Below are 14154 nucleotides of genomic sequence, written 5' to 3' on the forward strand. Positions count from 1 at the left end.
GTCGTCACCGATGTGCATGTAAACGATATATAACAGAGGCTTCTGCGCTTGTTTCTCTGGCACCTTACTGTGTGTGTGTGGGACTTCTGGGATCCAGTTGTGTCACCATCATGAGGCAGTGTTTTTCAACGTCATTTGAAAATTCAACCAATGGAAACTGGATCTTGCGTATGTTGGGTAGGATTGGGCGATATGGCAAAAATATTATATCACCATTTTTTTCAGGAAAATCACGATTCATGATTTTCATTCAATGATTATTTTACTATTTTGCCAGTGACTGAGCATTACAGCCAAACTAATGTCCCTATTTTAAAATCAAACCTTACAAGGAAACAAAAGAAAAATGAATAGACTTTTTTATTTCTCAATTAAATTAAATTATTTTATTTTGATTGCTTAGAAATATAATCATTAAAAATGCTTTCAGGATGTAAGGAGTTAACAGTGGCAGTCATCAGAGAGCTTGCATATTACTTTTATAAATCTTGAATGATTGAGATTGGTATCGGCCAATCATGATGACAAGAAATCGGTAGTTGCTATTGGCTGCAAAAATACTGATCAGAGCATCCCTAGAAACTATGAATAAATGAAATTAAATATAATAATATGATATCCAAGATATATATTGGATGCCGTTTTTTGCACTTAAATACTATACATGCAGTATAAGACATCACAGAGTCCTTGCTAATACCTCAAGTGTACAAGTTCGCAAATCCGCCTGAATCCTACTGAACTCTATTTACCTCCACAAATCCAGCTATCTAAAATTCCAGTAATTCCAATAATCCAGTGATCTATCTTATGAGTAGGATCCACACATATGCACCATTCATCATTTAGAGAGAGAGAGAGAGAGAGACAAACGAGTTCGACAGATAAAGCACAGAAGTGTGTACAGAGGCTGGTGAGGGCTTTATCCACCGAGATTGTAGAGTATGATTACATCTGCTTGTATCTGGAAAAATACAGGCCTGTGGAGAACCAAGACAAATCGAATCAGCTGTGAGAGATTTAGCACACAGCTGCCCCATTTCCCCCCGCTGTCCTCAGACACACTCAGACACAACATTTTACAACTTGTCCCCTTTTGACTCGGCCTAATGAGAGATCAGAGCGAACTTATCAGACTTGAAAAGCCTATTCCAGTAGCTGATGAAAGATCCAAAGAAAATAACTTTGTAGAATGAAAAGAAATATCGATTCAGGTGGCGTGATTCATGTCTTTAATGTGTCTTTAGTGCTTTTTGAAGGCTAAATCAACTCTTCGAAACTCTTTCAGAAATCAAAAATCTCAACGTACGAGAAGATGTGGGCGTTCATGAGCAGCAGGAAGAACACAGCCCTGGTGAAGAACAACAAGGAAGGGATTACAAGAGTCCTGACCACTGACTATGCCCTCCTCATGGAGTCCACCAGCATAGAGTACATCACACAGAGAAACTGCAACCTCACCCAGGTTGGAGGCCTGATCGACTCTAAGGGCTATGGAGTTGGCACGCCAATAGGTAATGGTGCCCCACATATCATCTGACAGGCTGTTGAGCCCTCTAACCATGACCTTACTAGCCTCAGGCAATAAACGTGCCATCTTTTTCAATATGTACTGTTGAGAATTTATTATAAAAGAAAAGACACTACACAACCAATTGAGTTTTGAGTTGCTTTGCTTGATTTAGTTCTGGCCTGATCATTTGCTGCATTACATCCAAAGTCGGAATTTGATGTCTCCAATACATTTGTGGGGAAATATTATTAAAAAATATGTTAATTATATAAATTATTATATTTAAATTAATATATTTCTAATATATGTCCCTATATTCTATATTTCTATAAATATAATTTATAAATTATTGCAGATTAAACTGCATTGACTTCAGCTTCATAAAATAAATATAGTATATAATATATATATATATATATATAAAATGTATAAAATATATTTATATTATTATGTATATACAGATTATTATTGCATAATATCATTGTATGCAGAAATTTCTATATAAAATATATATGTAAAATTAAGTGTGTATATCTATATATTATAGATCCAATTCCATTGACTTTATATATATAAAATATAAATAATTTGGAACTTTTATTCCACTTTACTTTAAAATAGGTACGCAACAAACAATGATAAGCTGATTGTTATTAGAATGTTATGATATTAAATTTTAATAAAATAGATAAAAGTTAACAAAAGGGAAAAGCGATAAAAAAAAATCTGTTATTTTGAAGTGAATTTAATAATCGAAACAACATACAATATCAACACTGGATATTCATTTTGAGATTTGCTAAAGATTACAATTAACAGTGTTATTACATATTCATGTTTTTCAATTAAATAAGTATCACAAAAGGTAACACTTTATTTTACAGCATCGTTGTTATACGTTACATGTACTTACCATAGTAAGTAATAACAGTAAATGATGCATAATTTCATGCACATATCCCTAATCCTAACCCTTAACCTATAGTATATGTTGTTTATATTACTCAGCACATAAATGTATAATTACACTGTAACAAGGACACCTTAAAGTAAAGTGTAACCTCAGTAAATTAAATACAACTCTAAAAAAAATTATATATTGTGTGCATCCCTACTTAAAAATGATCAAAGTTGGAAGTTTAGCTTCAAGTGCTGTTCTATTGCACTTGTGTAGGACTCTTCTCTAAACTGGAACAACTGTGGTTGTTTGCAGGCTCACCCTACCGCGACAGGGTGACCATCGCCATCTTGCAGCTCCAGGAAGAGGGAAAGTTGCACATGATGAAGGAAAAATGGTGGCGAGGTAACGGATGCCCTGAGGAGGACAATAAAGAAGCCAGTGCCCTGGGTGTGGAGAACATCGGAGGCATCTTCATCGTGCTGGCCGCCGGTCTCGTGCTGTCCGTGTTTGTGGCCATCGGAGAGTTCGTTTACAAGTCGCGCAAAAACAGCGATATTGAAGAGGTGAGTGGGGAGGCGGGTAGAGCGGCCCCGCGGGGTCCGAATCTTACAGGAGCTAATTACCTCACCGCTGTCACAGCCGAAATGAGCCATGTAAACACAAGTGAGACACTTGCGGGATGTTTTTGCAGCAGCCCACTGGTCAGGAACCTGTCGCAGACTGAAAGCACATGCTGTTTATCATGCTTGTTTTGCATGACATACATAGTGTTTTGCAAAAGTACCAAAGTGACAAAAACTTAACCAATAAATGTAAAATATCATCCTCCTTCAAATTTTATTTCCGGATCTGGATGGCAAAATACTGCCATTCAACACAGTTTGGCAATTCAGGCGGTGTGATGTGAAGTGTAAAAATTTAATGCATTCATGCACAACAGCCATTAAATATGTCTGTAATGCATTGACATTTTAATCGTTTAATTGGATCTATAGAACAAATTCAGATGGGATGTTTCACAAAAGTAAAGTCATTTGCACTCTTTAAATAGCAGAATTTAATATCACTGAAATTCAACAAGGATTAAATATAATTTTTTCAGATTTAAAAAAAGGCTATTAGACAACTACAGTCATTTTGATAATGTACGTAAGTTTGGGGGGAAATTTTTGCAAAGTAAATTGTATTGAATTTAGTTTAATTTAGAATATCTAAAATATATTAAAAATTAAATGTGTGTGTATATATATATATATATATATATATATTAATATATTGCTTTGTAAATATTAATTATTAAATTATGTGTATATTTTGATTATTTATTCATTATTGCAGAATAAATTGTGTTGACCTCAGTTTTATATGAAATATATACATACATATATTATATATAAAATATACATATAAAATGATGTGTATTTATATTGATTATTTTATTAATTCATGCAGATTACATTACATTAACTTGAATATATAAATTTTTCTATAATTAAAACAAAAAAGATGATGAAATGAATCACAAAGCCCTAGTTTAACTTAAAGTATCTCTTGAGTATAAAAGGTTGGTATCATACTAATGACAACACTTTGGTACGGATCGAATGCTTATGTAAATTTGTTTGCTGAATGCATATTTTAGCATGATTTTTATTTTAGTTGCTTGTGAATGCTGCTTAAATTTTGTTATCATATTGATCCTTTGCATGTTACTAATCTTGTCCTGCTTTTTGTCTTTCTGTTCTATTTTATTTATTTTTTTATCATTGATCTGCATGCACAAGGCCTTCTGTTTCTTTTACGGAGTCCAATCCCGGCAGCTGCAAAGAAGCGATTCCATCTCCTCCACTGGCACGTCCTTATCGACAGATTTAGAGAGCGGGCGGCTCCTCGGGGATGACATATGTTCTTCGCGTTAGCCACACACTCTCGTATCTGTAAGGGCTGTGCGTTATTTAAAGAAATATAAACTTCTTTCCCTCCTTCACCCATCTACTGGTTACTTCCAAACCATCTGCCCAAACCCTTGACCTCAATCCAGCACCGATGCGGCTCAGAAATTTAGTACGGTTTTCAAAGAGATGAAGAACACTTTCATTTTTTTGTTGCACACCCTGTCTGCGGACAGATAAGAAATGGAGTGCTCTCAGAAACTTTTATATACTGGCAGAAGCCATTCGAAGCTAAATTTTAAGTGTGAACTCTCTACATTTGATGTCCTAAATTCTCCCTCTCATTTTCTCAGTGCTCTCTCAAAAGATCGACCCACACAGCGAGGGTAATAATCATTATAATGAGGGTTATGATAATCATTTGTGCTATAGCCCACTGATTCTTGAGTACAGAGACTGCAATTGGTTAAGACTGTCAGATAGAAAATAATGTGTGAAATATTTATAATTATTGACCAATCGAGGATTCACTTTAATAAATGAGACTGCATGAGTGATGGTTTCAGCTCCTTCTATTGAATTGCTACTACAGTCAAACAGATATTACAGTGTGAACCAAATATAAATCATATTTTGATGTTCTAAATGCAGTATTTATTTTTCTAGTTTTGCTTGCTGCTAATGGGACCTGGAAATGACATTTGAGTTGGCATTTCATGGTCTTTATATTCAATATATTGTATGGATGCACCAAAACGGCTATTTTCAGTTTCGGACTGAAATGGTTTTGGAGAGGCTGAAATCAGTAACCGAAGCGCTTGACTGTGTTCAGCATCTATTTTGTGCACACAACATGGATAAACTATAACAGTTAAACATGATGTCAGCTGTGTGGACACTAGCTTGACAATATTCATTTCTTTATTTTAATCGGTAATATGGTTTCTTAAATCTAAAATCAAAAGTCTGTGCTGTTTTCTGTTGATGCGTTCATTTGATCCTGACATTTGTAGGGCGCCTGCCATCCATTAATCGCAAAAAGATTTGTGCTTTGTTACTTCTAATATGAAGTAAAGTCTTCAATTAGTTAGTTAAAAACAATTTTTTGCTAAATGAATGCACTGTATTCTGGAATTCATTCTTATGTATATATATAATATAATGCATTTACTGTATATAATTATTGTTGTTGTTAAAGATAATATTAATGTATGAAATATTATTTATATTTAAGAATAAATAATAATCAGAATATAATTATAACATCAATGCATTAATTATATATTTTATAATTATATTAAAAAATATGATTTTAAATTACTTTAAAAGGGCAGGTGGTTTTAGGGTAGTAAGTGTAATGTCATCATTTTGATTATAAAATAATATTGATAATGCAAAAAGTACATACAGAAACTATCAACTGGTAAAGTTGTAGTACCGTATATGTTTTGTGCTATCTCAAGAATCAGTGAACTCCACTCATTCGCTTCTTTTTCTATATAAACACCTGACACTGAGCATACAGCCATGAAACAGCGATATCAGTCTCTGGAACGCAATTAAAACTTAGAAGAGAAAAGACACCGAGAGGAGAGTCTTCATAATGACTCGATTAAATATTGATGCACTCAAAAAGAAAGAACAATTAAAAAGTCTAAGCCGCAACCGTATAACCGTAATCAGCCGGGAGCTAATTCCCCGCTTTATCTGCCTCTCACATCCCAGCGGCATTTAGAGCGGTGGCCTTCATGCCTCCAACATCTCACGACAGACGAGACCAGGACGTGCAGAACCCCTCGGAATCTGCATTATCACAATAGAACATGGGCTACACAACCCGGTCATGTCTATTGTGTGTCTTTGCAAGTCAATCTCGTGAGAGTTTCATAGCATGAAAGTAACCATGTTGTCCCGACCCTATTCTCCACATCATTTCCAGTTGTTTTCACACTGTCCTAAAGGCCCTGATATACTTCACGCAAAATCAAAGAACGAACTGGTGTGACGTCATTTTGAACAAAATCAGGCCAAAACGAAGTTTGTTTGAAGTTCGTTATTGGAGTTTGAAACAGCTTGCCTAGCGAACTTTCCGGAAAAGTTAACTGCAGCTGGTAAACACCTTCATACTACCATTAGTCCAGGATAGGTGTCTGCTGAGGCTCCGCCTTTTTTGACATGGAAATCTTCTCCGGGGCTGAATCCAAAATCGCCACCATACCCTCAAATATGGCATTATTTGAGGGGACAACCATAGTGGACTATCCAACATTGCACCGCAATAAAGAGTGTACAGCCGATGTACGCTCAACAGCTGTCCGAATTCGCTCACTCGTTTTTATTCACTCCTTCAAGTGAACCGTATTATTGGACTAACGTAAGGAATAGTGATTGAGGGTTTAGGGAGCGATTTCGGATTCTGCCCGGTTCATTTCTTCTGTTCAGTCAATCAAGGTCAAACGCTGCTTTTAAAGTAGAAATTGAGGTTGTAGGTCTAATAGTAAGAGACACTCACAGTGTGTTTTCATGTGTAATACTGTAAAGCTGATAGTTAAAGCAATCTATTGTATAAAGTGCTATATAAATAAACCTGACGTGACTGGAGTGCCGAGTTGCAAACATTACGCTATTATCAGATGCTTTCTTAACGGCTGTTTTCTCACCACTCTCATTTTTGTTGTGTAATGCTCGCAGCACATATTTACATATTTATTTACATCTAAGCGCCGCTCTCAGCAGTGTGGGCGTCGTCGGATGTTTGCTAACTGCTGAAAAAGCATTTCAAACTTCTTTTTACCCCTAAGTGCAGAACATAAAAGAACTTTGATGCGAGTATATCAGGGCCTGAAAATAGAATCATAAACAATAGATGAAATTGACACTATATGCATCAAATCAAGTGGACACTGTTAGATTGTTTGTTTGTGTGTGTATGTAAGTGTGCCTGTGTGTATGCATGTGTGTGTAGAGACTCACGCAAGCCCTCGTGTTCTTTTTTGACAGTGTGTCTCTTTCAGTGCTGTGATGGAAGACCTGGGCATATCCCTCAGGTGCCACAAGGCCTTGAGGAAGAAAGGCAGACACCGAGGAAGAGCAGGGCTGTCTGGAGTCTTATGTAACCCCAAACGCATCTCGAGGAAAGAGACAGTGGCCTAGATCCACATCCAACAGCCGCGCGGGGAGCAACTCTGCTTTTGACGTACCTGCCCGTGAAATGAATCTCTGAGGCTGTTTGATTTTTTTTTCATTGACATTTGTTTATGTGCTTTTTAATTATGAATTTGCTAGTTTTTATACGAGTATTATGTGGATCGTGTTCGTTTCGTGTCAGCTACACAGATTTTGGTAATAGCTTGAGTTGAAAATGAAAGGAATAGTTTTGAGATTTATTAACGTACAAGCACATTGCATAAAACGGTGGCATTTTCTTGTGCTGTCCTTGATTTAATAAATAAAAGTGTACATTTGACACAAACTTGAGGAATTGTATCTTCCAGTGGTTCTTTTTTCAGTGACGCAGGTTCTGTTAATTGAACGTTATATAACAATATGCTTCTGATGCGTGACGGTTCCAAAGGGAATGTAAGGCATGGATGTTTCTCCATTACTTTGTTCCCATTTTGACCCTAACAATTCAAGACGTTCTGCCTGCTACACACACACAGACACACACCGCCAGCCTCAAGGGACTGACCGAAGTATTCTCCCTCAAACTGAGGCACAATCAAGGCGAGGTCAAAGGTCAGCATCTGCTTCAAAAAGCTACCTGCTCCATGACCCAGACAAATTACTCTCTGAAGATTAAACGCCTTTTCTTCAAAAATACATCAGATGTGTCTTAATGCATATCAGAAAATGCGCTGAAAGATAAGACGCTCTGAGATGCAGGCGATCTTCTTGATTAGATTTTTGCGCTACGGATGAATTTGCTCGAAAAACAAAGTGTGTGTGCGTGTGTGTGTGTGTGTGTGTGTGTGTGTGTGTGTGTGTGTGTGTGTGTGTGTGTGTGTGTGTGTGTGTGTGTGTGTGTGTGTGTGTGTGTGTGTGTGTGCGCACACAAAATATTATATGCATGGACATTTGGATATGCTGGTGTCCCTTTCAAACCTATGTAAATCAGGTTATACATATGTAGGCCAGCCATGTCCGGACCAGAGAGACAATGCAAGTTTTGCTCAGTTTTGGCCTTGGGGAAATGTAGACATGAAAGATGTTTTGTGGTGTTTGTGAGTCTGGACATGTGAGGGGAAGCTTGTGGGCTATTGGCAAACGTATAGAAACTCTAGAGCTTCAGAGAGACAGAGGGCCATTCACACTTAAGGAGAAAAGAGGACTGCTCTGAGCTGTTTGGGCCTGGCAGTTGGTTTCAAAGGCCTCAGACTTCACTGAACACATGTGATGGCCATTGAAAACGACTTACATGGAGTCCTTGCTTTAAAAGCAGGAGCTATTATCATGTAGAAGCTTATTTTTATTTATTTAAATTATGTTATTAACAACAATTTCAGTGAAAAAAACATCTATATATCTATCTATCTATGTCTGTCTGTCTGTCTGTCAGCACTGAAGCCTGGAGTAATGACTTCTGAAAATTCAGCTTTGCTATCACGGAAATGAATTCTATTTTATATATATTTTCTGCTTAAACTCCGTCACTGCACGCTCACATTCATCTGCCTCTACTTTAAAGTTAATAAATAATACAAAAGTAATTCATTTGAATAAATTATACAATTGATTTTAATGACTGCATTGTATGTTAATGTTATGTAAATGTTTTCCACCCCCCAAAAATCACATGGTGGTGTTGCATGAAGAGAATAACCTTAACCTCAAGAATAATTTGTTTGCTAGATTTAGATCAAGTATCAGTACAGCGTAACAACATCTCCGTCATAGCTAAAGGTCAGATTGATGTCCTCTGATAACAGATGCGATCAGTTTTAATAAACAAACCTTGCAGATCTGAGTGCCTCAGTGATGATTAATATGAGCATCACATGAGAACTGAGACTATCTGTCTGTCAGAGTACGGTGTCACTTCCACACTATTGACTAATCACTCTTGTGCTTTATGTTTTTATGTTAATGGATGCCATTTAGGACAACACCAGTGCTTTTGAGCTATCTTTTTTTCTTTGTTTCTGTCATGTGAAGCCTGCATTTGGAATTTACTTCTGAGTCACATGACCCGTTTCTTCATTGACAGGTCTGCTCCAACTCTGCCTGTTAAACAGCTCTGTTGGACCTATGGGACTGTGTATGTCAAAGCAAACACACTGAACGTGTTTTTTTTTTTTTTTCAAGCGAGGTTGAGAGAGAGAAAGACATCAGGTTGTTCCCCAGCGTAATGCATAAACTCCGTAGTGGCTGAACTCTTGTCAAAGCCAGACAATGGGGCACATCCACTAAATCGTTGAGTTAACATTTGACCCGTGCCAATTCCCACACTTGCGGTCTTTGCACTTGACCACTTGTCTGCTTACATGAGTGTGCGTATAACTTTTGATTGCCTGATGGGACACACTTACAACAGAAAAAATGGAATAGCTTTATTTACACATTTTGATTTTCAATACTCCTTCAAATAAACTTTAAAATGTCTGTTCAGTCGTTATGTAACAAACTAAATTGATTTGTGTGCATGCTTCTAATCAAGTGATAAAAAGCAGTCGCAAATGTTTTAGAAAATACACAAACAGATCTCTGCAGCTCCAATAACTTTTCCAGCACCTTTTACTAAGTTATATGTAATATCTATTTAATTGAACTTACTCTGGCAAGTTTTCCTAGACATGTCGTGAAATCGGGGGACATAAATTCTTGAACAAAATGAATGATTGGATACGCCTCAAATACTGCTCCGAAATGCTATTAGAAAAAGTGTGGGTTTATAGTGCGTCCGAAAGCAGAAGTCTGCTGCCTTCAGAGGACGCATTTCAAGGTAGGAAGGCATCCAGGCACTTCCGAATCCAATGTTAGCTTCATTGATCGATTTCTTGAAGGCAGCATAGATGCATCCTTCGCTGCCTTTGATATCCCACAATCCTGTGCATGCCATTCCATGACAGTTGAGCTAAAAAAAACAAATATGGCGTATGAAAGTTGCAGTTGGTGGTTAGTTTGTGTGTAAATGTACAACTCTGACCAACTTTTTCCACTTTTGATGTTATTTCTAGCAATAAATTACTATTATAGTATTCGTTTAGTTACTAAAGTGCTCTGTTTTGTAGACCAGTAAACTGTTATGCTGCCTCGGAACTGTCTGATATCAGTCTCGTGAGGTATACCTTTGTGCACCTGTAAAGTCATTTATTGGATTTGAGGCAACAAGTCTGCTGCCAGATGTAGCCTCAGTGAGCATTAAACGTCCTGTAAATGATCGATTCATTCTTTAATTCATTCATTGTGATATATTTAAATCTGCATAATTTCAAGATAGATTTTTTTAGAAAGCCTGCATTATACATTTGTTAAAAATTGACCAATAGTTTGCATAGCCTAGATTGTTAGATGAAAAAAAAATGTGTTTCAGAGATAGAGTAACTTGTTCAATTTTAATGTATGATTATGAAAACATTTTTTTCCAGTAACATGCACTGATCATATACAAGACCAGTATAAGCTTGACCTCAATAACAGATTACCCCAATGATTCTTTCAGACTGGAGTTTTCATTGAAGGACGGATGTTAAAGGTATGCACCTGCTGTCTGACATTACGCCAGATGCATGCAGTATGCTATATCGGGTTATTTTATCTCAGCATGAGATGTCCATTCAAGCCTTTTTAATAATACACTGTCCCTGTTATCAGTGCTCAGCACACACATACACATTTGGCTGTGACAAAGCCATCAGTTTTACAGTGGTTCTCCTCATATTTATCTGGGCGTAGCTTCAGTGTTACAGCTAACCAAATAAGGTCTGAGTCTGCGGATTTGCTTTGTGGAGTGCCTCAAGGCTCTGTTTTGGGCCCTGTTTTATTTTTGTTGTATTTGATCCCCTTGGGAAAGATCATACAAAGGTTCAGCGATGTTTCTTTGTTTTGATTTAGATTTTATTTTGATTCGTTCGAAAATCGAACTTCACCGATTCATTCAAGAGTCATGCGCTATAAACAAAACTGCACAGCCAGTTTTGAGCTGTAATGTAAATTCAGTGACAGTGTTGCTGTCTTTTTGTATGGTGTTACTTCACATGCGTTTTGTTGTTGTTGTGCTCTATTGTCTGTCTGTCTGTCTGTCTGCATCACAGGGATTTAGTGACCATAGGCTCAAGCTCCAAAACTGAGAAAATAGCACCATATTAGGCAACGTTTCTTACAACGTTGACATTATTTGTTAAAAAATAATCTCAGCTCAGGTCTGTTTGTGCATTAGCATATTCAGTCATGGTCACGTCATACGAAAAAGTTGCTGTACAAAACGAAAAACTTAGTTGTAGGTTAATCTAGTTGTGTAGTCTATAGGCCACTCAAAGTTTACTGTTAGGCTACTCTTTTATTCACTAAAAAACCAATATAGTCCCAAGTATTGAAACACTTACATGTATACTTCTACTACATTGATATTAGTATACCTAAGTATAGGCTACTTACATTAAGTCTACTTAAATACTTGAACTTTATAGCCTACTCAAATAGGCTACTTAATAAAATTAACCAGAAGTCTCTTTTGTCTTTTTTAAACGCTTGATAGCCACTCGTTGCAGTCTGCTTTCATTTTATAGAAAAAAGCAGCTTGGACATTTTGTTCACCGTCTTCTCGTGTGTTTCATGGAATGTCAGACGTGTTTAGAACAGTAGCCTAAATAATGACTCATCATTTTCTTTTTGAACTTTAGTTTCTTCAACTATGTCCAATATTTATGCATTGTGAGATTTATTGTGCAGAAACAGATCTCATCGAGACACCCAAGGTCAAGAGACAAAAAGTCAGAAGTTGTGTAGTGTGCTGTTATCTAACCTTTTTAGATATTCAGCATCCTGGTAAATTATTCCCTCAGTCTTGACCAAGGTGTTTCAGAAGATCAAGATCCTAACCATAGACTGTAAAAAAAAAAAAAAAACATTTACCTAACTCCCAAAAACATGCAAATGATGCTTATTTTAAAACACAGCATACATTAGTGACTCACATACCTAGTGAATATCATCGTATCTCTGCACTGTGTAGTACATCAGTGATTAAGAGCTTTTATTCAAATCCACACAGATGGCATAATATTACTGTGCTGCTGAATGTGATGATGTTTACTGCCAGCTTAAGGTTTTTTTTTTTTTTTCCTTTTTAGTATTTTGATTAATTCTGGGATTCAGTTTAGACCGCCGTAATACTGTTTTCCCTGTCCCTAATCTGCTAACCTCATAACTCTTAATCAAAATCTCCAAACCGTTTTTCTTTTTTTTTGTCTTCTATATTGTAATCTTGAATGAATGAGGTCACAGATTACGTGCATGTGACATTCCTCCTGTCACCGCTGGTCTTACCTGAAACTCCTCTCAGAACAGTGAGGGACTTAGGAAGGATCATGCAACCGTGTCCTTCTCTGAAGACCTCTTCTTTCTTTGATGTCTTATACGCTTCATGACCACAACCCTGCCGCAAAGCATCAGTTGTTTTTTTTAAACAGACAACAGCATGAAATGTTGCCCATCACAATTTACTCGCCCTCATGTCTGTCAAAACCTGCATAACTTTTTCTTCTGACGATTACAAAAGAAGACTTTCATAGATTTACTGTACAATTGAATTCCCTGTCCACTTTCATTGGAAAGAACAGCCTAGATGTTCTGCTGAACATTTTCTTTTGTGTTCCACAGTGTAAATAAAGTCAAATGGGCATTGGTTCTTTTTATTTGTTTTATTATTATTTTGGAGGATGAACTGTCCCTTTAAGAAAAAGAAGATTTAAATCCACGTGTTTTGTGGCCTCAGAGGGATTTGTGTTTGTATGTTGAATGAATACATTTACAGAATCACACATCCAGCTCACCTATTTCAGTGGAAGTAAAATAATGCCAAATGTGTTTGAAATAAAAAAAAGCCTGTTGAATTGCACTACTTGAAAAAAATATGCATTGCATTAACCATGCTTGCATTTTAATCCATTGTATTTTTAGGGCTTGCATTTTTATGGGCTGAAATTCAACATGGTTGTAGGCTATATTTAAGCTGTGAATATTTCATTTCAAACAAATTTTCATTCATACAAATTAAATAATCCCTATTCACCTTTCATATTTATTTCCAAAATATTCAAACTGTTTAAAAAATAAAACCCATGATATTCAACAGGCAATTTTCGGTCCATTTTATTTCGTTTTACAAATTCGCATTATATATATTTGCACATTTAGGGACCATCTCTAAAGTTACATATGAAATTGGTATACACGTTTCTAACTTAAATAACATTGGAAGTACAGTCATAAAAGCCAACTGTAAAGTGTTCATGTAGGTGTCAGGCATGATGCCCACCTTTTACATTTTTTTATATTTATTCAAATAAATTGAAGTTTGCTATTGAAGTTAGAAACGTGTATACCAATGTCGTATGCAACTTTAAAGATGGTCCCTAAATGTGCGAATGTTCAACGTCAAGCCAACTTAACAGCCAGTAGCCTATGGCCCTGTCCCAAATGGCACACTCCGGACTTGTGGACTTCCTCAGAGTCCACACTTTGGTGACGTCATGTAGTGCAGACCTATAGGGCCCTTGGCGCGAGTGCACGAGGGCGCATTGAGAGGTATTTTTGGGACAGACTCGATCGCCACGCCGGAAATAGGAAGACGGTCCGGTTGTTGTTTAAATATTATATTTCTACAATTACATATGACTCAGTAAAGC

At 36.6% G+C, this 14154-nt stretch overlaps 1 protein-coding gene across 11 annotated transcripts in view; it reads left to right on the forward strand.

The window, feature by feature from the left end:
* The window catches only part of grik1a (glutamate receptor, ionotropic, kainate 1a), a 47915-nt gene extending 40125 nt beyond the window's left edge, over positions 1-7790 (forward strand). For 3 of the 11 annotated variants that reach the window (XM_079599518.1, XM_079599519.1, XM_079599528.1), the window contains exons 15-17: positions 1289-1514; positions 2727-2977; positions 7307-7782. In XM_079599518.1, the coding sequence (XP_079455644.1) occupies positions 1289-1514; positions 2727-2977; positions 7307-7459 (630 nt within the window). In that variant the 3' untranslated portion in view covers positions 7460-7782. Of the gene's footprint in view, positions 1-1288; positions 1515-2726; positions 2978-4198; positions 4352-7306 lie in introns of all 11 variants that reach the window. The other 8 variants (XM_079599521.1, XM_079599526.1, XM_079599525.1 and 5 more) reach the window with 6 other exon arrangements.
* The last annotated feature ends 6364 nt before the right edge of the window (positions 7791-14154 follow it).

This window comes from Phoxinus phoxinus, assembly GCF_949152265.1.
Source record: "Phoxinus phoxinus genome assembly, chromosome: 23".
NCBI classification, from domain to species: domain Eukaryota; kingdom Metazoa; phylum Chordata; class Actinopteri; order Cypriniformes; family Leuciscidae; genus Phoxinus; species Phoxinus phoxinus.